General features: G+C 39.1%; 1 protein-coding gene across 1 annotated transcript; it reads left to right on the top strand.

Annotated features, from left to right (window-relative positions):
* The first annotated feature begins 8,684 nt into the window (after positions 1 to 8,684).
* Positions 8,685 to 22,733, top strand: LOC119258636 (40S ribosomal protein S29-like). The gene is made up of 3 exons (XM_037526871.2): positions 8,685 to 8,740; positions 9,182 to 9,258; positions 22,481 to 22,733. The coding sequence occupies exons 1-3, from the start codon at positions 8,685 to 8,687 to the stop codon at positions 22,657 to 22,659; spliced, it is 312 nt and encodes a 103-aa protein (XP_037382768.1). The 3' UTR covers positions 22,660 to 22,733.
* The last annotated feature ends 288 nt before the right edge of the window (positions 22,734 to 23,021 follow it).

The raw sequence follows: 23,021 nt of genomic DNA, 5'->3' as shown, positions 1-23,021 counted from the left end.
TCTGCCCCAGGCCTCCTGCTGGAGCTCTCTAGAGGTGGGTCCCAGCAATCTGTGTTTTAACAAACCATCCAGGTAATTCCCACATAGGCTCCAGAAACATTGATCTACACTCAAAGTGTGTGTTTTGTACATGAGGATTTGGATTGCCACAACAATTAAATTCCTTAGAAATACATTATTTATCAGAGTGATCATTCCAAAATATGATTCTGCTTATTCTGATTCTTCACTACTGATTATCCTTCACAGCTTTCTCACCAGTTCACTAGGGAAAAAGTTCAAAGTCCTCCACATGGCATTCAAGCTTCTTTATCATCTCACCTTTGATTTAACCTTGCATGTTTCTCCAGCCTCATCTCTTTACCCCAAACCCCCACTACACTTGCTGTAGCTCTGGACTCTTTCATGCTGTCATGTTTCTTCATACACCCTATTTCCTCTCCTTGGAAAGTTCAGCTTCTTTTTTTTTTTTTAAGATTTATTTATTTATGCATACAAAAGCTGGGGCACAGGCCAGAGATGCAGGGGGTGAGAGGATCCACCAGAGACAGAGCGGGGAACAGAACAAGTAGCCTGATTGAAATACATTACTGAGGGGAGCAGCAGGCGAGACAGGAAAGGTCTGCTTCACCATGTGGGTTTCTCTCTGGCTGGGGATCGAACTCATGCTGCAGAGGCTGCAGATTGCTTCATAGTGCGGTGCTTAACCCCTTGAACCACCAAGGAGGCCTGGAAAGTTCAACTTCTACCTGGCAAACTCTGCTTCCTCTTTCAAAATGTTACCTCCTCTGAGAAGCCCCTCTGACCTCCACAGGAAGTTGGGGGCTGCGACTTTTATAGCCCACTATCCACTGTATAAACCTCTGCATGGCATTTTATGGGAATGATTCTGCATGCCTGTCTCTTCCAAGACTGAGTTTTTGGGGTTTTTTTAAAGATTTATTTATTTATTTATACAAATACCGGGGTATCAGCCAGAGGCATGGGAGGGTGAGAGGATTCACCAGAGGCAGAGCGGGGAACAGAACAGGCAGACTGATGGAATGCACTGCTGAGGGGAGCAGCGGGAGCAACCAGAGAGGTCTGCAGCGCCATGTGGGGCCCTCGCAGGTGCTGCAGAGGCTGCAGAGAGCTTCACAGCGCAGCGCTCAACTGCCTGCGCCACCAGGGGAGGCCCTGACTCTGAAGTTTTTATATGTAGGAACATGACATATGAATAAATAAAGCAGAATGAATAAAGCAGAGGGCCTGGAATACAGGAGACTGTGAATGTTTGAGTGAACCAACTATAACCTTTAATGAAACATTAGTCCAGTCAAATACCTGGTGATATCCTAAAAGCAACTACCTTAATATAAATTTGTCCAGAAATAAAGATTTCCTGAAGGTATATTAATATTCAAGTGACCCTAGTAATAATCACCTTACTGTTCAATGAGAACAAATCCCTCTAAGACATGAAAATATTAAAATTCTCCTCCCATATCCCAAAGTTATCTCTATAGTCCCTATTACTTCCCCCTGAATCACTGTCTGGAACCCGATATAAAACATGTGAGACAACTAACTGGACATGTGTCAGCTTGGTAAAGGGGTTACATTGTTCTCCCTTATATACTCCACACAAGCAGCTCCAAACTGTCATAGTGGGGCATGGACAGAGACAAGGAGCACAGGGGAAGAAGTTAAGTCTTCAAATTGCAGTAGAAGAAACTCCTACACAGACACAAAGTACTACCTCTGGCTATCCCACTGCAGAGACATTGATGCTTTTGTACACTTCTGTAGGGTCAGGAATGGGCACAGTGCAGGTTTTCTGATCCAGCAGACCAGGTAAAGGAGGAGTCAGAGTCCTCAGTGGCTTTTGCAGGTCTTTTATTTAGATTTACCAGGCATATGGCAGGCAGGGATGCTGGGGGGCCGGGAAGCTGGCAGTCCTCCCAGCTCCCAGCAAATCTTCACTCTATCTGGGCTCTCTGGCGTTCTCTCTGCTTCTCTTCTTCGTCTCTTGGCTTCCATTCGTTCTTGGCTTCTGCTGGCGTTCCCATGACGCTGCCCTTAAAAGCCCATTTTTAGCCCAGGTGAATCCCATCTACCTATGCCCACACCCTATTCCAGGTGCCCGCCATCAGGCATGCATTCAGGACCACAGATCCATCATCTATCCTAATGGCAGGAGGGCAGAAAAGCCTGATACTTTTACCTTACCCTACAACTTCCTTCTACAGAGGGTGTATGAGAAGAGCAGGGAGGTGGCACAATGGGAAGTAGCTGCAGGATTTTAAGTCAGGCCTCAAAGGCAATATTTTTCAGGTGTGAATGGTAACTAATAGCAGGACATTGAATAATATATTCAGACTGTAACCTGCCTTTTTAAAAAAGTGTTTTCATGGGATGGAAATAGAATACAGTAAAAGATGGAATGGAATGGAATGGAATGGAATGGAATGGAATGGAATGAACCTGAATGGAATGGAATGGAATGGAATGGAATGGAATGGAATGGAATGGAATAGCTTAAAGTGCACAGCTCACAGAAAGTTTTAAGTACTGTTTGGTGAAACTTCAATAGCAGTGATTGAGAAATAAAGTATCTTATTATAACTCAAGGTCAATATAGTTGGAAAAACACTGCTCAAAGAGCTACTGAGATGATGCTGGACACTTATGGATAATCCCTTATCTGCTCAGCTGGAAGCAACTCTATCCTGAAATTACTGGCAACTTTGCACAGTATAATTGGCACTCGGCACAAAGGTTATGTGATTCATGCAATTTCACATGTGTTCTCGTAAGATCAGACTTTAGACACTCTTTGGACCAGGATAGACTTCATTCTACTTCACAACTTCCTCCAGCCTGGCCCCAGCTTTAGCACACAAAAGTAGGTTTTTAGTGAATGTTAGTTGGTTGGCTGAATCTTATAAACTATCATCTTTATGGAAAGAATCAGGTAAAAATGTTTTGGGAAAAAAAAATCAATGAACCTCTCCAGAACAATGCAAATGCCAGATGACCCAAGAAATGTAGTAAGACACCACTAGCAGGAGACATCAATGGAGCCTCAACCAGTTATTGACAAGAAAAGCAAAAACCAAGACACCTGTTTCACTCTGCTTGGAAATCTATGCTTTTCCCCAGTCATCAAAATTGAGTGAGAAAATGCAGTGGATGTGATCAACTCCTATTTAGTACAAACATTTCACAACAGCAAGCATTAATAATACATCTTATATTTATAAAGACTTTGTTTTCCAGCATTCCCTGATATATAGTAACACAGCAAGATTTGAGAATATCTGTGGTAGCTGGTCTTTGTTAGTAAAAGAATTTCAAAGAGAGAAAAAAATCGAAATATAAATCTATTTAAATATTCAGCATCCACATGTAGTTGTTCAGTTATGCGTTACTCTGTGACCTATCTAACATGAGGCATTACAGTGAAACAATAAAACAAATGCTATAGAGAAATAAAAACAAAACAAGGACTACCAAAATAAAGCCTTGGTATGGACAGAGCTTCCTGCCTCGATGCATAATTTATACTGTCTGTAAAGCTAACACCTGGGAACTGCTAATTTAATTAGTTTATATTGAACACTTAATTGTAGTAAGCCAAGGTTTCAGACTAGTTTGACAGCTGTTTTCATTAATTCTAATTAAACTACAGTGTTCATCTCTCTTTCCCACCTTGCTTGGACTCAGTTGTGTTTGGACTGAGGAATTAGTTCTACCAGATGACATCATGTTGATGTTGTACCCCCTATATTTCCCCTAATTCCAACAATTTATGTGACGATAGCAGAGAACATGGCCTGCTGAGGATGCTCCTTCTGTTGTCAGTGATCTCACTGATCCTATCCAAAGGAAAACCACATGGACCCAGTATTTCCCTCACAAAGTTTTCCCTGACAGCTGCAGCCTTCATGAAGGCAAGAATTCATCTGTCCACCATTCTGCACATGTTGTGGAGGCATGTACACCAGGCACTGCACAAGGCAGTGGAATTAGAATCAATAAAGACCCAGTCCTTGCTCCCAAGTCATTTCAGGCCTGTGGGGGACACAGAAAGGAAAACAAAATTAAAAAAATTCAGGGCTTCCCTGGGAGCACAAGGGATTAAGATGCAACTTATGAAGCTACCCACAGCCACTGCAGCACGAGTTCAATCCCCGGCCAGGGAGCTACCCTATGGCACAGCAGACCTCTCCTGCCTTGCCACTGTTCCGCTCAGCAGTGAATTTCAGTCAGTCTGCCTGTTCTGTTCCCCACACTGTCTCTGGTGAATCCTCACCCCCCCCATCTCTGGCCTGTACCCCAGTTCTTGTATGCGTAAATAAATAAATCCTTAAAAAAAATTCAGACCAGGTTCAGTCTTAACTGATCAGGTCTGGGTAGAGGATACAAATTAGGACTCTTATACCATAATTGGAAAATCTAAATAGTATATATCATGTTAGCACATCTGAAATATGTCTCTCCTGCAGAGACAGGAAGGTTCCTGGGACAAGAACAGGACTCAAGGATAAAATTTTGCTATTCAGTGTTGCTCTTCCTTTGGGCTGGTAAACAAGAAGTTTAATTTTTGATGATGCTAGGCCATGAATTTTCCTTGGCCCATTGTTTTTTATTATTAATTTTCCCCAGCTTGGGCGTTCCTGAACTATCTTTCTATGGCTTATCAAGTCGGCTACTATGGAAAAAGAGAGTCACAGGAGTCACAGACCTTGAGACCAGAGTGGTTCAAACTGAAGCTGCAGGCACTTGGAAATGGTCATTAGCCCTGCATGACCACCAAGCTACACTGATAGCGTTCACAATTAGCAACAAGAAATGAACTTTAGCCAACTCCTTGCTTTCTCAGTCCATAAAGTTTAATTCCTTGGTCCTTAAATCCCACACCTAAACCCTATGTAGATGCCCAGCCCTGGCACCTCAGAGTGCCTCTCATGCCCAAAGTGATCTTTCTGGAGCTCTCTTTCCTTGCTTTTTTGGTTATCAATAAACATTGACTCCTTACCTGCTGTCCCTGATGTCTCTGGAGTCCTCTTTTCACTCTTGACCAGAGGGTCTCAAGAACCCTTTCCCAGCTTAGGAACAAGGCTCTCTGTCCATCCCTCTGATTCTCAACAGGTGGAGAAGTGGACAGTAGCTTTTTCACTCCCTGTTTGTCCACCTGTATTGTAGGAGAGTGAGATGAGATTGAGGAACCCCCAGATCCTCTCTCTTGTTTGGTGGTGCTGCTATCTTAATAAATACAAAATTATCTAGAAAGTAGTTTCAAATTTAGAACCAGCAGAATAGGAAAAACCAGCCTCCAACTATGGCTCACTCTCATCTCTTCTAGCCCTCAGCTCCATGCTGCCCAGCAAAGGGCCTGGCACATGCATGTGTGAACAACCTCCTGTGTCCAAGGTTCCACCGACAGCCTGCATGAACAACTGTCCCTCGACAGGCCTCATGAAGCAACCCACACAATTCCTAGAAACAGATTTGGGGCAGAGAGCTGTAGAGTCTGGCTATGAAACATGTTCGAGGATGGGGGTGGGGAGTATTACAAAGGACACTACAAGAGGACAGAGAAGGGCTCCCCAAAGCAGGACTTCTCAATGCAGTACATATGCACAATGAATACTTCTCAGGTATAAAGAGAGAGAAATAGAGAGAGAGAGAGAGAGATGAAATCCTGCCACTACTATAGCACTGATGGACTTAGAGGGAATCATGCTTAGCAAAATAAGTCAGCCAGAGAAACATCTTAAGACTTTATTCATAGTGATAAATAGGAGAGCAAACAAATTGATAAATTAAATAAAACAAAAAGACTTTTACTGTAAGACTGATGGTTACCATAAGAGAAGGGGATGGGGCGAGGTTTGACCAAAGGGGACAATAGTATGGTGAAGGATAGAATTGGAATTTTAATGCTTAATTTATGGTAGTACTTCTACCATAAATTAATTTATGGAAGTACTTCAATACTTCTCAGGGCCTCCCTGATGGTGCAGGGGTTAAAGACACAGGTATCAAGCTATCACCAGTCACTACAGCATGACTTCAATCCCCAGCTGGCCAGGGAGCTACCCACATGGGTAGACCTCTCCTGCTCATCTGCTGCTCCCCTCAGGAGTGTGTTTCAGTAGATCTACCTGTTCTGCTTCCCACTCTGTCTCTGGTGAATCCTCTCACTCCCCCACACCTCTGGTCTACACCCCAGTTCTTGTATACATAAATAAATCTTTAAAAAAAATCAGTACTTCTGGGCCTCCCCTGGTGGCGCAGCAGTTGAGTGTTGGGCTGCGAGGCTGCCCGCAGCCTCTGCAGCATCAGTTCATTCCCAGGCTGCCGGCGAGGGTTCCGCAAAAAAAAAAAAAAAAATCAGTACTTCTCAGACATTTATACATGTAAGAGTCTCCTGAAAAAGAAGCATGTTAGAACACAGATTCCTGGGCCCATAGATGAGGCTTCTGTAGCTCTGGGGAGGGACCCAAGAATTTGTATTTCGAACAATGTCTGTAAGATGCTGATGTTGCCTGTGATGGTAAATTTCATGTGTGAACTTGACTGGACCATAAGATGCTGATGTGTAGGTGTGTCTATAAGGGTATTTCCAGAAGAGATTATGATTTGAATGGGGGGACTGAATAAAGCAGATGGCCCTTTCCAAGTGGGTAAGCATCTTTCAATCTATTGAGGTTCTGAATATTGTAAAAGGTGGAGGAAGCTTCATTACTTAGTTTTAACTAAGCGAAGCTAGCAAGGTGGAGGGAGAAAACAAGGGCGAATTCAAGCAAAGACATTCCTTTGGGAAGCATTTATGGGAAGGCAGGAGGATTAAATATGATAGTGAATTCAGGGAATTAAGAATAGATCCATTTATCTGCAGTAAAGGGTGAGCACAGGAAAACAGAAAAGAGGGCAGAGGTATTTGCACAGGAAAACATTGAGGCTTATATGCCCTAAGCAATATAGATTAAGAGAAAGACAAAGTAGGGGAAAAAAATGTGAGGTCCATTTTATACACATTCTGCCTATCTTTCAACGTCTATAGTAATTAATGTCTGCAGAATTTGTTTTGTAATTACTCACATACCTCAAGGTGAACTATCTGGTGGTATTTTTGAACAATTTATTGAAGTACTTTCATTGTTTCACTAGCCACATGTCTGTATCTTGACTTCTCAATAGCCTGAGTCATTTGTGAACAAGGACTGTGTGGGTGGGTTTCATAGAACACTCATTATTTGTTGATTTGGCTCAAAAATGACTGAAGTGTCAATACACTTTGCAAGGGAGTTATCATCAACGAAAATGTCAAGTTACTTCTTACTGAAAATGAATAAAACAAACAACATGGTATGTCCCTTATGAAGATACTTGGGGAAAATTTGTGTTTGTAGAACCCTTGATAGGCAAGTAGAGGCAACAAAACAAGCTCCTAAATGAAAAGTTTTCTGTATTGTGTCTTGATCTAAACAGTTTATAATTTTGGTCATAATCCCTCAAGTGGATTTTAAAATAGTGATATTGAACTTAGAATAGTCTCTAAAAATCTACCAATCTAATGTTTTTTTAATCTAATGAATTTTACCAACTTCCTTATATGTTCCTTTAACTATTGAATAAGAAAAAATTAAGACATTACATTTTAAACACATGTATCATAGGAAGTGGAATCATGGTGACCTTGAAGGAAGTAAATTCTCTTTAAGATGCAGGAGGTGTAGAGGGAACTCTGGAGTCCGGCTGTTTCTAAAGTTGCAGCAGAAAAACCTACAAAGTGGCCACTGAAAAGATCTATAGACTTCTGCACTTGCAATTTAGCATCAACTTAAGGAGCTATAATTTCTTAACTTCCTTTATAACCAAAGCATTATATGAAGTAGTTCTCCTCACAAAGAAGATCGTAATCAAATTTGAAAGAGCACCTTATGTCATGGTCAATTATGTGGCTAAAATTTGCAATAAGGAACACTTTTGTTAACCCCTACTATAGGAAATTCACAGTCTCCTTGGGCTGTGTAGATAAGGGGGGTGTCATCCTCCACCAAAGGATGGGAATGAGGGGAGCAGTACAGTGAACATTTTGTAATTATATCAAAGCTGCTACTCACACTTACCAAGAGAGCATTGTTTCTCCCAGTTTGACTAACTTTAGACAGATTCCTCCTGACTACAGGCTCCTGGCATCTCGTTTCTTAGAGCACTTACTCTAGAAACCAGCCATTATAAGCCTCTTTCTTTGCCTCTTCAAGATGTAAATCTTCTACGACCCAGGAATTGTCTTTCTCAAGAACCTGGGAAATGTCCCTTTGAATTGTAATCATCTAGAAAGATACAGCTCCTGTCTCCACCTCTCTTTGTGAGGGCAGGAATCTAATGTGGAGAAAGAAGATGAGAAGTACCCATGTGGCATCCCTGCTTTCTGTGATTCAAAGCTACGTTCACTTGTTGAAGTGGACCAGGGAGGATCTAGGACACAGTGGCAGGAAAAGACAGAAAGACCCATGAAATAAAAGTCCCTGGAGTGTATAGTCTGTTGATTCAGTTTTAAGACAAAAACTAAGGACTTGGGAAAGGGAGGTCTAATCTGGAAGACTGTATTGCACTTTGGGGAACAAGGAGTAAACTTGTAAGAGGGCCAGCTTGGACATACTGTGACCCAAGGACATACTGTGTTGAAGATGTCAGGAACCACCTTCAACATTAACACTTTCTGGATCCCACAAGACAGCTCCCTGTAGGGCTATAGTTTCCCTTTGTATGCTTTGTGATAAAAAGGACTGGAGGACCCCCAGAGTTCTTGGAGGTTAGAGAGCAGGATAGGTGAGACACAAGTTGAAAGTCTATGGGGCCGGTGGTCCAACAAGAGCTTAGAAATGTAAAGATATGTGAATGCATTTAAATAGGTAATACAATCATTTCAGAGCTGATCACCTACATATGCATTTTTTTTTTTAAATAAAAATAGCTATATGACAAAAAAAATACTTCTTTATTTTCTGGAGATCTTAAAGGAAGCTTTGTGGAGGTGGAGAAACTGGAATTCAATTACATTTGGACAAATGGAGCTGAAAATTCTACACCAGGAATAATTCCTAAGTGCATATCTTCTTTCTAGTGAATGTGACTTTGTCACAAAAAGATAAACAGTTGCGTAAGAGCCTTGGCTGGGACCCAGGAACCCTCTAAGAAGCATTTCTCTGTTCAGGTCCTCTGACTGTCTAACTGTTCAAGAAGGCAGCAGCATCCGAAATGGTGAGTCTGAATAACAAAATCTCTGTAAAGCTATATGTAAAGGTTCTGTGTTCAGGCACAATCCATAAAGTAATCCCAGATAAAATATTAATAGAATGACTTGACTTAACAAGAGTTTTGCTTTTAACTTAATAATTCTTATTATATAAACAAGACATCTCCATTATAGAACAATTAGAAAGCAAAGAAAACAAAACTTATAATCATGTCACTCATTTACATATAAGTATTTTAATATCTATTATATTTTGATGTATATATTTCCAAATTATATATCAATGTATGCCTTTTTTAAAGTAGAATATAATATGCCTATTTATTAACTGTGTTTTCTTAAATACATCATAAGATCTTTTCATAAACAATAAATATTGATGTTATCTTTACACACATACACACACACACACACACACTGAACACACAATAAAGATATATTTCTTTAGACTGACTAGTTCTCCAGCAACTATTCAGATTTATACCCAGTAACATGCACATTTGTATTTCTGGGGCTAATGGAATTTTAATGCTACTTTGTAAAATAACCTCACCCTTTTGTGAATCTGCATAAAGGCTACATATGACAGAGGGAGTTGTCATTTCCTTATCTTCTTATTGGTTATAATTCACCCTCCTTCCCCAATCACTATCCTGAGAAGAAAGGTATAAGCTGTTCTCTCACACAAAGTACTGAAATATCCCACTATTCTTGGCCATTGCCAAGAGACATATTTCAATGTGACAGATGGACGAATCTCACCCTCCCTATTGGGATAGAGAGGAGAGGATACCCACTTCCTGATGGCTGCATGCCTGATGTCTGTACTCTATCAATTGATCTTTCAGACCCTGACTATTACTTTGCATCATCTGCACTGTATTAAATCATTTCAGTCCTGCTGGATAACCAAGTAATTCTGCGAACCTTGGCTTGCTCTGTTCTCCAGTCCTACTTCTACTGCTGATTTGTCTTAAACTTTCTTAAATTAAAAGGCAGAAAGAATCTTTCACTCCCAGAAGCCATCAAGCCCCCTGCTGCTCTGACCCTTATCATAAATATATTAAGCAAAGAAAGGTTAAAAATCCACTGAAGGGAGCATGATCAGTCATGAGTCATTTATGCCCTGGGGTGAAATTAGACATAAATTAGGGTAAATCAATGCAGTGGTGTATCAGAGAGAAGAGGAAATAAGGGAAAACCCTAGACTCCCGCTCTATTAATATGGGTAAATATCATATGGTGGATAATTCTTCAAAGCTGTGGAAGGAAGTACAGGGAACAGCGGGCACTCCCAGGGGACCAGGCAGGACTGCTTTTGCTAGCAATGATTTCAAGTGTAATCCTTGTAATTCAAAACCAAATAGGCAAAGATGAATTTCTAAATTCACACCCCTTGAGTACAAATTAACTTCAGAGCCCCAGTCCAAAATTCTTGTATTATATTCCTTTGACAGATATGGGATTGTCGGTTCTGTGATTTTGCCATGTATTACCTAAAACGACCCCACACTCAAAGTGCCCTATTGTTCCCAGTGCACAGCTGCTGCTCACCACCATTTCCTGTGAATTACTCAATGACATAAGGATGATCTTTTTCCTGGTTCTCTGGCCTCCTACACCGCCATCCTGTCATTCAAAATAAATGTTCTCTCCTCCTTATGACCACATTAGCAAAGAAAAACCAAAAAACATTATATTTTTTTAAGTTAAAAATACACACAAGTTGGGGCCTCCCTGGTGGCGTAGGCGGTTGAGTGCAGCGCTGTGAACCTGTCCTTAGCCTCTGCAGTGCCGGTTTGATCCCCGCCGGCCTCGAAGCAACCCATATGGAGAGCAGACCTTTCCTGTCTCACCCGCTGCTCCCCTCAGCAGTGTATTTCATCAGTCTGCCTGTTCTGTTCCCCACTCTGTCTCTAGTGAATCCTCTCATCCTCCTGCGCACATCTGGCCTGTACCCCAGCCCTTGTATAAATAAAATAAATCTTAAAAAAAAAATACACACAGGCTAATAGACTATCAATAGGAAGTCAGTCTATATCTAGTTCTCAGGGAGCACTGATACTGCTTGTGGTGTAAGAATGTTTGGTCAGTACCTATTAACCATAATGGACCCTGGCCCTAATCAGTTACCTACAATGTTGTTTCATATTCTTTAAAAAAAAATTTAATACAGGTTAACAAATGCCATTCATTATGGGGGAGGGGTAAGGGAGGGAGGGAACTAGTAATCAAGATAGTCACATGATCTTGAGGGGATGGCCCCAAGCCTCTTTATCCCCACATATACTTTATCTCCAATTACACAGTAAATGCAGGAACTAGGAGTGTTAAAGGAGTGAAATCAGTGGTTTCTCCATGTCCTAGGATTACCGGTATTAGGAGGGAGACTACTAGGGCAATTTAACCCTTTTTTGCTTGTCACATTGATTTAAGCTAACCCAAAAGAACTTCTCCCCCTACTCATCAGCATCCACCTAGACTGCCAGAATTAAGCACCTTGAAATGCAATGACTTTGACTCTATCATTGGGCCCCTCAGATGTGCTGGGCTGGTGGCAAGTATCCCTGCCCTGGGCGACAAGCTGCTACCAGAGTGAGTGAAATAGCCAAACCACTTTCAGCATTTCGGCAGCACAATAAATCATTAGACCGACATTAATGTCACTGACCAGGACAAAACACACAAAGGGCCAAGCTAGGTTTGCCTTTTCAGGCTAAGAAAAAAATGAAACGACATCTCTATTTTTCATCTAGTTTTCTATAAAATGATAATAAATAAAAATAGGTCCCAGTGTGTCTTTCACAATTGAGTCCCAATTCCTCAATTGGGGTCTTATATTTTGGATAATAAAATTAGTACCCCAATTGGAAATCTTAGGCTAAGCCTTTTGCTTCTTTCTATCTGGAGAGTGATGGGTTCATTTCAAGGGGCACAAGCATCTGGAGTACAACGCTTACCACTCCTCTCCTCCTGCAGACACTGCCTAGGCCCAGCCTCCCTGAAGCATATAGCACATAGCAGGAAAGACTGCCCCATGCAGGGAGGACAGTAGCTGTCTTGAATGGCCTAAGACAAGGTGAGCAATTCCAATTCCAGGTGTCAATAATTAGAAACCCACAACTAAACTATGTTCTTTCATACATCCCAATGGATGTCGAAGCCAACATTTTTCTCCATCAAACCAGACTCATCTTAATTGGCAGGGGAGATAAGGGTGAAATTTATTAGTGCTTCCTACCCTAAAACCCAATAATTTACACCAAACTTTTATTCCACAACTACTTTAATCTATAGAAGAATAGATCAAGTATTAGATGAGGGAATATATAAATATATATGTACATACATAAACATATATCTGTACATATGTGTACATACGCATATGTACATCTACATTATTTATATGAAAATATTCCTATCTTATTATCTTCATATCTGAGTTATTTACATCTTATCAAGTTTAGTGAAATGTTAATTTCTAAAATGCAGCAATACTGTACTCCTTAACACAGAACTTGAACTTAGAAGAGTCCACAGATAAGTACAGGAATTTGTCTTTTAAACCACCTTTCAAAACTTACATTCATTGTTAGCATATATTAGTACAAGTTTTTGGAACAAGGATTAGTAAAATAACCCGTAGACCAAATCCGAGTTGTACCCTGTTTTTATACAGACCAAGAGTTAAAAAGAGAGGTTTCACATTTTCATTTTTTTTGCCTTTTTAAATTTTTTTTCATTTTTAACCAATATTTGCTTCCCCCCACCCCCTCAGGCGTAGTCCCCATAGAGTTTCCTTCACCAGTGCAACCGTGCACCATCACCTCAGTCCCCTGTGCTCCTCCCTTCTGCCCTCTGATCCCTTTCACATTTTTAAAAGATTATGAAGAAAAACAAAAAGGTTACATGTTAGAGGCCATAAGTGACCCATAAAGCCAAAAATATTTATTATCTTGCCCTTCGCTGGGAAAGCTTGCCAAACCCTCTCTAAACCAACTCTCCCTATGACCGCACCCCCCCCCACACACACACACACACTAACATTCTTGACTCCTACCGTCAGGTTCAAACTTCAACTTTAATGTTATTTGCTGTGTGACCTTAAGTACATTAAGGACTTCTCTGAGCATCAATTTCCTAGTCTTTAAAAGGGAATAATAATAGTACCTAATAGAATTTTTGTGAAACTTTAATAACATGAGGAGTGTAAAGGAACTATGATAGTGCCTGGCATGTAGAATTTTCAGTAGATGAACTATATTAATCAAGTCTATTCATATTAATGTATTTCTTGATTGTTGCACTCTCAACACCATACCTGGTGCCACAGTCCAACCCAGAGATAAATTATTTTTCATGTATTTAAAAACAGCTGTCTCCATCAATATAGTTCCTTCACCTTTTTCTATAAAAGCAAGCATTAAATTATTGATATATTGATAAGGCTGTATTCTAAGAAAGATTTCAAAAAAAATCTTAGCACAGCTTAATCAAGGTGCCTGGCAGCCCTTCCTAACTGATGTGAAAATTCTATTATATTCGGATCTTTGTATGAAATTAATGCAGCAGGAAGACAAGTAGCTCCTTCCAGAAAATAAGGGATAAATGAGTAATCATGCTCTCAATTAGGCAACTACAGAAACTACTAAGCTCAGTGTCTACAGTTAAAATAATATTGGGGTGATTGGGTAAAGTTTGTGTTTTGAAGACACACAAAAGGGGAAAAATATTTCTTCATTTTTGACATTATTGCAGAAGTTTCAAATCTTTTGTTTTTGCCCTCTTGAGCTAGCCCTTATCTAACATTTGTACTCACTGAACTGCCAACAATCTTAGCTCTTTCAAAAACATGTTCAGAAGAACCAGCTTCCCCTTCAGACATTGCTTGACTTGGCAATTTTCCCTTTGGCAGGAAAATCAAAAAAGAGCTGCCACTCATATTTGAGCACTTGTACTGATAGGGAAGGGGCTTCTTCTCTTCCCTGAAACACAAAAGTTCTTTCTATCCCATCTTGTAGAATACTAACACATTTTTCTTCAAAATTCTGAAGAACTGAAAATCTGTATATAGAGCAAGAAGACACCAGAGTCAAATTAATATTAACAAATTCTATTTGTGTAGCAGGTATGATAGGTTAAAAAAAAAAAAGGTTTTACTTTTGAGAACTTAAAATCACTACTTCAATATCCCATTCTGAAGAGGCAGTGAAAATATAAGCTCTGTGTGCTCTTTCCCAGGGTAACACGATTTCAGGAAAGTAAGGCACACACATCTGTCAAGGTGTCCAAAAAGACACCCTCAACACCTGGTTGGAGCAGCTGCGAGAAGCAGAAAGGATTAAGTGTGTGGATGCAGAGTCATACCATCTGGGTTTGAATGCCAGCTCTGCCACTTACTAGCTATGAGGCCAGAGGGAGTCACTTAAATTTCTGTGCCTCAGTTTTCTCATCCTTAAGGTTAGGGATAACAACAGTAGCTATGTCATAAGGCTTTCCTGTGGCTGAAATGCATTAACATTTGTAAGCTCATGGACAGCCTTTGGTAGTCTAAGCATTATAAAATTATTTTTTAAAAAGATTAATAAATACCATGTAGTTCTGAAGACATCTACCAAAACCCCTATTTTACTATAACTCTCAGTCTGCCATCCAAGGGTGAAATTTTCTTTGTTTCTGTTCAAATAGCCCCATGAGTCTAGTGGACTTCTCTGCTACTGATCATTCTTAAGAGTAAAAAAAAAAAAAAAAAGAAATCATCCAACTACTTTCTTGTCAGATGGAGGAATGAAGAAATGGAGGAAATTGGGTGGGAACCTGTTTTCCTACCCAATACACCAAAGCAAGTGTTGTAATTACATAGACACATCCAACAAGGAGTTGTTATTCAAGCTATAATTCCCAGGTCTTCAATGAATACCAATGTTTTTCTGTTTCACAAGAAAAAGCACCATGCAAATGTTAAATTAAAATTTAAAATTCAGTCTCTAAAGTCAAACAAAACGAAAAACAAACTCATTTGTTGAAACACTTGTGAGTTTTCCTTTCACAAAGAAATTCCTTTTTAGTTCAAAAATGGTTTTAGACTTGAACTCTTAAAACCCTGAAGGTAAAACATTGTAACTTAGATGTTTCTTAATTAGGTAGTCTTCAAAGAGATATTAGCTGGAAAATCCCAATGTATATTACCCAACTGTAGAAAGAGGTCTTGTAAACACATAGTAATACTTTACAATAATATGAAATACATTTTTCTATATCTGAATTGTCTGATATAACAGTCAACAGCAACATATGGCTCCTGAGTACTTCAGATATAGAAAATTCACATCAAAATGTGCTATTAGTATAAAATACATATCAGATCTCAAAAACTTGTCTGAAAAATAGAATGCAAAATATCTCAATAATTGTTTTATATTGACTGCATATATTATAATATTGGTTAAGTAATAAAATACATAGCTAAAATTAATTTTACTTTTTACTTTTTAGATGAGGGTACTAAAAATTTAAGTTCCATATGTGGTTCACAAATTTTTTGTCTAGATAATATAGGATGGAACCTTGGGTATTAACTCAGAGTAATCAGATATTTCCAGAAAATAAAGATCTCTTAATTGATCAATCTATCCTTTTTTGCATTAGGGAAAAAAGAAAGAAAGAAAGAAAGAAACTACATATTCATTGCCATTATCTCATGTGAGAGGGACCAAACTTAAATCATCTGCATCTTTTAGTGAGCTGGAAAAATGCCAAGGTCTGGGCTTTCTGGTTTTGTTTTTTTCTTTAATTATCTTTTATTTCATTTCATTTGAGTTTATGTAGTGATCTACTATAAAATTTTAAAATAGTAGTTTTCCATATCAATTAGATATATCCAAGGCCTATTAGTCTCCTATTTGTTGCTTGAAATAAAGTACAGATTGGAAACCTAGAATCACGACTAAAATCAATAGCTTCAGTCAGAGGAATAAATAAGAGGGAAAAATCTTGAGAATCATATTTCACAGGTTCTGGTCCTGAAGCATTGTGAGAAATAGTTCTATAAGTATTCAGTTCAATGCTCTCCAAAACCCAGATATCTAAAACCACAAAAGTTCACAATGTGGCTGACAATTCTTTTGTCATTATATTGACTTCCTAATCTATTCCTTTCAGCAGTTCTTACAAAACTTTCCCATCTCTGAAAACCCAACTTCACCAAATACCTACCCTTTAGCCCTTTGGATATCTCCTCCTGGATGTTATCTCCACAAAACCCAATTACTCTTCAAGGCCCACTCACAGCATGACTCAATCAGCCAGGCCCAGGGCTTGGGTTTTCCTTTCACTATTCTTTTTTTTTTTTAATAATAAATTTTATTTTTATATTCCCCATACAATTGCAGCCCCCCCATTCTGACCCCAATCCCTCCCCTCCCACGCCCGCCCCCCTAAAAGTGTCTCTGGTTCGTAGTTTTTTGTTGATTTTGATTTTCACTTTCTTATAGTTATTCGTTTTCCTGGTCCCTTATTTAAGTTTTCTAGATTCCTGCTATGAGTGAGACCATCCGGTATTTTTCTTTTTCTTTTTGGCTTATTTCGCTGAGCATGATCCCTTCCAGTGCCATCCATGTTGCTGCAAATTGCATGTGTTTATCTTTTTTGAATGCTGAGTAATATTCCATGGTATATATGTACCACATCTTCTTGATCCAGTCATCTATTTTTGGGCATTTGGGTTGTTTCCAAAGCTTAGCTATTGTAAACAGTGCTGCTATAAACATAGGGGTGCAGGTGTTCTTTGGAATTGATGTTTCTGTGTCCTTTGGGTAAATACCTAGGAGTGGAATTGCTGGATCATATGGAAGCTCTATGTTTAGTAGGTCCAGAAATCTCCACACAGCTCTCCACAGTGGTTGGACCAGTTTGCACTCCCACCAACAGTGCAGAAGAGTTCCTTTTTCTCCACACCCTCGCCAACATTTGTTGTTGCTAGTTTTTTTAATATGTGCCATTCTCACTGGTGTAAGATGGTATCTCATTGTAGTTTTGATTTGTATTTCCCTGATTACAGGTGATGTTGAACATTTTTTCATATGCCTGTTGGCCATTTGCTTTTCCTCTTCAGAGAAGTTTCTTTTTAGCTCTTCTGCCCATTTTTTGACTGGATTATTTTCTTTGTTGTTGTTGGAATTTAGTTCCTTTCACTATTCTTTTTAATGATCAATTCAGTGAATGATCAGTTAAAGCAGGTTCCTAAACCACATCTTCCCCAAAGGCTCCCTTACCATTTCTTAATAGAATCCCTGAAAGCTTCGACATTATACACTTGTGGAGTAGGAAAGAAAAAAAGACTTCAGTTCTCCTCTACATGAGCAGAAATTATAAAAACAGGCACAGCAGACACTCTTGTCTCCCCCGCTGCTCCCCTCAGCAGTATATTTCGGTAGATCCACCTGTTCTGTTCCCCACTCTGGTGTGTCTGTTGAATCCTCTCACCCCCAGCTCCTCTGGCCTACAACCGCATCTTATATGCATACCTAAATTTTAAAAAATAAGAAATAAATATTAAAGAAATTATAAAAACAATGAAATCTCAGGAACATGAGTCAGAAGTCTTGTGTCAATAAGCACAGTCTATAACTTTGGATGGATAGTTAATTATCTGCTACTGTAATTGTTAGCAATGCCAGTATCTATATGGGGTTAAAATGGTCTCATAACAAATGGAGGCAGAACATGTTTCCAATATCATTATTGAATCAGCAGATGCTCAAGTAAAATTATTCATCTTGATGGAGCCCATAAATGAGTCTACAGACTTCGCAAGAGCCACTAGAACATTATGTACAGAGGATTACCAAAGAAAAAATTCCCAGGAGAAAAAGATTAAGGTGTGTCAACATCTGAGAATAGAAGGACTTATTCAACATGGACTGTTCACTTCTTCTATCAAACTAAGCACTACACATCTTGCCGTGCACGCGTGTGAGTTTGCACTCATGCATACACCCAGCACTACCAAGTGTCCACAGACATAAATTACATAGTGTGAACTGTAGATACCTAACAGATTGGATTGATTCTACTGCATCTATGTGTCAAAATTAAAAGCAGAATTTCATGTGGGAAGAAAAAAAGGCACGTAAAAGATTAATTTTAACAGACTTATTTAACACAGTTGTTCTTAATACTTTGGAAGTGGAAGAGTCACCGGGTACCTGTGAAATGCAGATTCCCAGGCTCTAAATGAAGAAATCTGGAATAGACTCAAAATACATGCATTTTTAACAAACACTCCAAGAGACTTTCATGCAAGCACTAGGGATTCTGATGTGGGCATGTTCTGATTTGGCAGAAATTCTGATTTCAAACATAGACTCCAACGTATCATTAAAGTTGATCCTCAAATGACATGTGAATAATTTAAGGAAGGGGAAAGAGATCTAAAGAGACTAAAAGTTTCTGAAAATAGTCATATTCCCAAAGAATAAACGCTACTCTCTGGGCACATCTGTGCTTCTTAAGTAAAACACACAAAGTCAAAAATGTGCCTTTCTGTAAAATTTGACTCAAAAGTGTCTTTGGGCAAAGGCTTAGTGACTCTCAGTCATTCTGAAATTCTATTATCCACTTTGGGGAAAAGGAGAGCAATTGCTCACTGTCCCCTGTGATAGAGGATCTTATTTTATTAAAATCCTAAAATGGTTAGAAGAAAACTGGCTGGGAATTTGCAGTGATAGTGAATCTGATACTATGTTAATTCACAAGCCCTGAAGCCTTTAGCAATACAACACAAGGACAGAGAGTACTTCAGGGACAAGAGTGTTCTTTGTGGGATTCAAGACTTTCCAACACCTGAAAACCATAATCACCACAGATTTTTTTCCAATTCTATGTTGCCTTTAAGAATCAGACATCCTAAAAATAGATCCATGAGACTTTGCTTGAGTGTGAAGGAGTATTTTTGTGTCTACACTTACAAAAGCCCAAGCTGAGTAAGAGGACAGTCTTAGAAGCTTTTCAATAGAAATGAAAAGGGAAGCACAAATATCTCGTAGGCAAGAAGAAGTTTTTTTAAAGAGAAGGAAAAAAACTCAAAATCCAGAAAGACGGAGACAGTGGAGATTCTTTAGAAAGTAGCCTCAAACCATCTTGATTGGCATTTGTCCAAACATGGATCTCTTTCTTTAATTTTCCCGCTTCTTCATTCTGTCTCTATCTTTATCTTGTGCTTTCTTCTCTATCATAGTTAACTAGGAGTGGACTTGAGATCAGAATTGATTGCTATTACTGTCATTATCTAAAAAAATTCACATGGTGAAGCCCTACACCCCAGAACCTCAGACTGTGATTGCATTTAGAGACAGAGTCTTATGAGATTAAGTTAAAATGTGCCATTAGGGTGAACCCTAATTCAGTGTGACTGGTGTCCTTATAAGGGTAAATTTGGACACAAAGAGACACATCAGGAACATATAGACAGAGAGAAAAAATATTAGGGAGAAAGTGGCCACCCGGTAGGCAAGAAGAGAGACTTCACATGAAATGAAACCTGCCAATACATTGGTCTTGGACGTCTAGCCCCCAGAAGTATAAGAAAATTAATTCCTGTTGTCTAGATATCACCTAGAAAATTAACCTAATGACCTTGTCCCAGTGACCTTAACCCAGCTTGTTTTTGTTTTGCTTTGCTTTGCTCTTGGTCAGTCAAACAGACACAGTTGACTCCTCCTCAAAGAACTGTTGAAGTGAATTATACTTTCAAAAACCACAAAATAGGATTATATAAACTGCCCACTAAGATAGTTTATCATGAGCAGTATTTCCCTGTTTCTCTCCCTGTCTTGTGTTTAAGCTAGCTTTGGCATCACTATTGTCACTATGAATTGGAGGTTACCAGCTGCTACACTGGAAGTTGTGGATTTTTGAGACCCCGATTTGTTTTTGCTCCTTAGCTCAAGTCATTAACATTAAGTATGAGTAAGAGAAAGTGTTCTCCATCCTATTCCATTTTGTGTAACTCTGAAAATAGTATTACAGGCTGAAAAGAGAAAAAAAAATCATCTCAAAATTTATTCTTGATAGGTAGTTTAAAATGAGGAAAGAAAAGTTGAAGACACTGACACTTGGAAAATGAGTTGAGAGGAAAAAAGAGTAAGCAAAGAATTTTAATTAGAGTTCTATAACGTATTGTGGAAATAACAATAAAATGAAAAGTGTTCAAAATATGTTGAAATTGAAATGCGTTTGAATGCAATTTAAAGGGCTATAGAGGGCAATGTAGTTAAATACGGTATAAAAGAAAAACAAATTAAAAATGATTCTAAAAATATAAGCAGCCCTCCAGAGAATACTGAAACACTTGTTTAAAAAAAAAAAAAGCAGACCTTTTAAAAGTAGCAAATATGCAAAGTTAAATATTATATTTCTAATTCAAATGTCTTGATTCTCAGATATCTTAGTAAGTTTGAAAGAACATTAGAACTCAAAATAGATTATTTAACAGACATCTTCATTTTTGGAAAGTTTGAATTTTCTTTTTTTAAGTCTTAAAATTTAGTATGCATCAGAATGCCTGGATATCTGGTAACAATAAACTGATGGTTCCCACCCCCAGATTTCCTCATTTATGGGGTCTGCTATAAAGCTCAAGAGTTTGCATTTGCAACAAATTTCAAGGTGATGTGATGTAGCTAGTCTAAGGACACTTTGTGAGCCAATGGTATATGATAAAGATGTACTTCCAAACTGAACATATTCATTATCTGCACAAAATGCTGCAGAGTATTTGCATTTATCTCAAGTCTCTCCCATTAAAAACAAGTTTTAGAGACTGGAAAACTGATAGATAAAAGGCAGTTGGCCTAGAAGACCACATAAAGCTGAAAGCTAAGTGCTATTTGGAGACAGCAGTATCAACCAGGAGAATACAAATGCTCAAGAACAGCAGGCATTCGATAGCTTTAAGAAAAGGGTAACACTTAAGACTGAAAATAGGAAAATTGGCTCAAAATCTTTAAAAGGAGTAACTAAACTACAGATCTCCTGCAATACCCCAGCAGAAGACTGCATATTTACTATCTAAAAGATTAAACCATGAAGGACTTGGTATCAGAGGAACCTGGCAAACTTGGGAAGTGCTTTGTTAAAAAGCCGGGAATAACAAAGAAAAGTCTACACACTGGAAGGTATGATCACACAATCCCACTACCCTACTGTCACCCCTGGCCCCTTCTCTTGAGTCTCTCCCAAAATACTAACTGGCAAGCCTAAAACGGAAGACTTTCTCTCTGTTCAGACTAATCAGACCAAGGGAAAAAACCCATAGATACAATATTAAGAATTCTGAAATTAAATAGGATCTCTATCCAATTACCCTACATGGAAGACCACCAAATATGCCCCATGCACATACAAACAGGCTCCACTCAGTATTCACTCTTAAATATGATCACCCAAGGGTGATCAGACATTAGAAAAACTCACCTAACATATATTAAGTACCCAATCATAGTTTACCTCTACTTCCTAATAGTATCTCATGCAAAATAACACACTTTTTCTTATTGGCCCTACCCATATTTACCCTATTCAAGTACAAATCTTTTAATGTCTTTTTTAACACCCATTTACTAAGGTGAACCATGGTTCACCATGGTATATGTTCTCTTCTATATTGAATAGTAAACTAAACTTGCTCAATTTTTTTTTAAAAAAACTCACCTAACATGCAGACAGAGAATACAATAAACCAATGGGAAAAAGTACTTTGAGCCTCCAATTGCCTGGGTACAGCTCTGAGGTCAGCAAAGTTGACATCCTCTTGATCATCTCCTCCATCACCGCACTCACCATCTTTAAGCCTCTCTGAGCTTCATTGTCCCACTACTACCCATAGGGTAGTTTTGAGGGTTAAAGAGATAATGAATGCACTTAACACAGTACTTGGTTTGTGTTAAGTATTCTTTAGATAGATCCATAGAAGAAGTACCTCCAAGATTCATCAGTGATGCTGTTCTGGGATCCTAAGTGACAAATCCAAGGGATGGTCCAGACAAGTGCTTTAGGGAGAACTCATGCCATAGTAGCTGTATAAACCAGAAATGGGCTGGGAACACATTTATAGAGTGAGTAAAATATTCTGATTTTTCTTCAACCATCAAGACAGTTTTTGTTGTTGATTTTAATGTTAATAATGGGGTGCTGTTTTTTGGGTTTTTTTGCCTCGTTGCCTCCGAGAAAGCAAGACGGGTCACCAGCAGCTCTACTGGAGTCACCCAAGAAAATTTGGCCAGGGTTTTCGCTCTTGCCGAGTCTGCTCAAACCAACATGGCCTGATCCGGAAATATGGACTTAACATGTGCCACCAGTGTTTCCGTCAGTACGCCAAGGACATAGGCTTCATTAAGTTGGACTAAATGATCTTCCTTGAATTGGCTGTGGAGAAATCTACTGTAAAGCAGAAACTAACTCTTTGTACATAAAATAAAATACTTCCATTATGAAAAAAAAAATAATGGGGTGCTGTATTTCAGTATCAACACAGGCACACACACACACACACTCCTAAGACTTTGATACCCCAAGAGCAGTGATTGTCAAACTTGTGCGTGCATCAGTACTGCCACCGGGGCTTGTTGAAACCCAGATTGCCAAGATTCTTATCCCCTGAGCTTCTGAATCTGTGCGTCTTTGGAGGGAGGGGGCAGGAGAAGCACAGGTTTTACATCCTAACAGTTTCCAAGTGCTATTCCTGCTAATTCCAGGATCACAGTGGTAG

This window comes from Talpa occidentalis, unplaced genomic scaffold, assembly GCF_014898055.3.
Source record: "Talpa occidentalis isolate TD23 unplaced genomic scaffold, MPIMG_talOcc4v2.1 talOcc4.5, whole genome shotgun sequence".
Taxonomy (NCBI): Eukaryota; Metazoa; Chordata; class Mammalia; order Eulipotyphla; family Talpidae; genus Talpa; species Talpa occidentalis.
The sequence above is the reverse complement of the archived record's forward strand: the minus strand, read 5'-3'. Positions and strand labels throughout refer to the sequence as shown.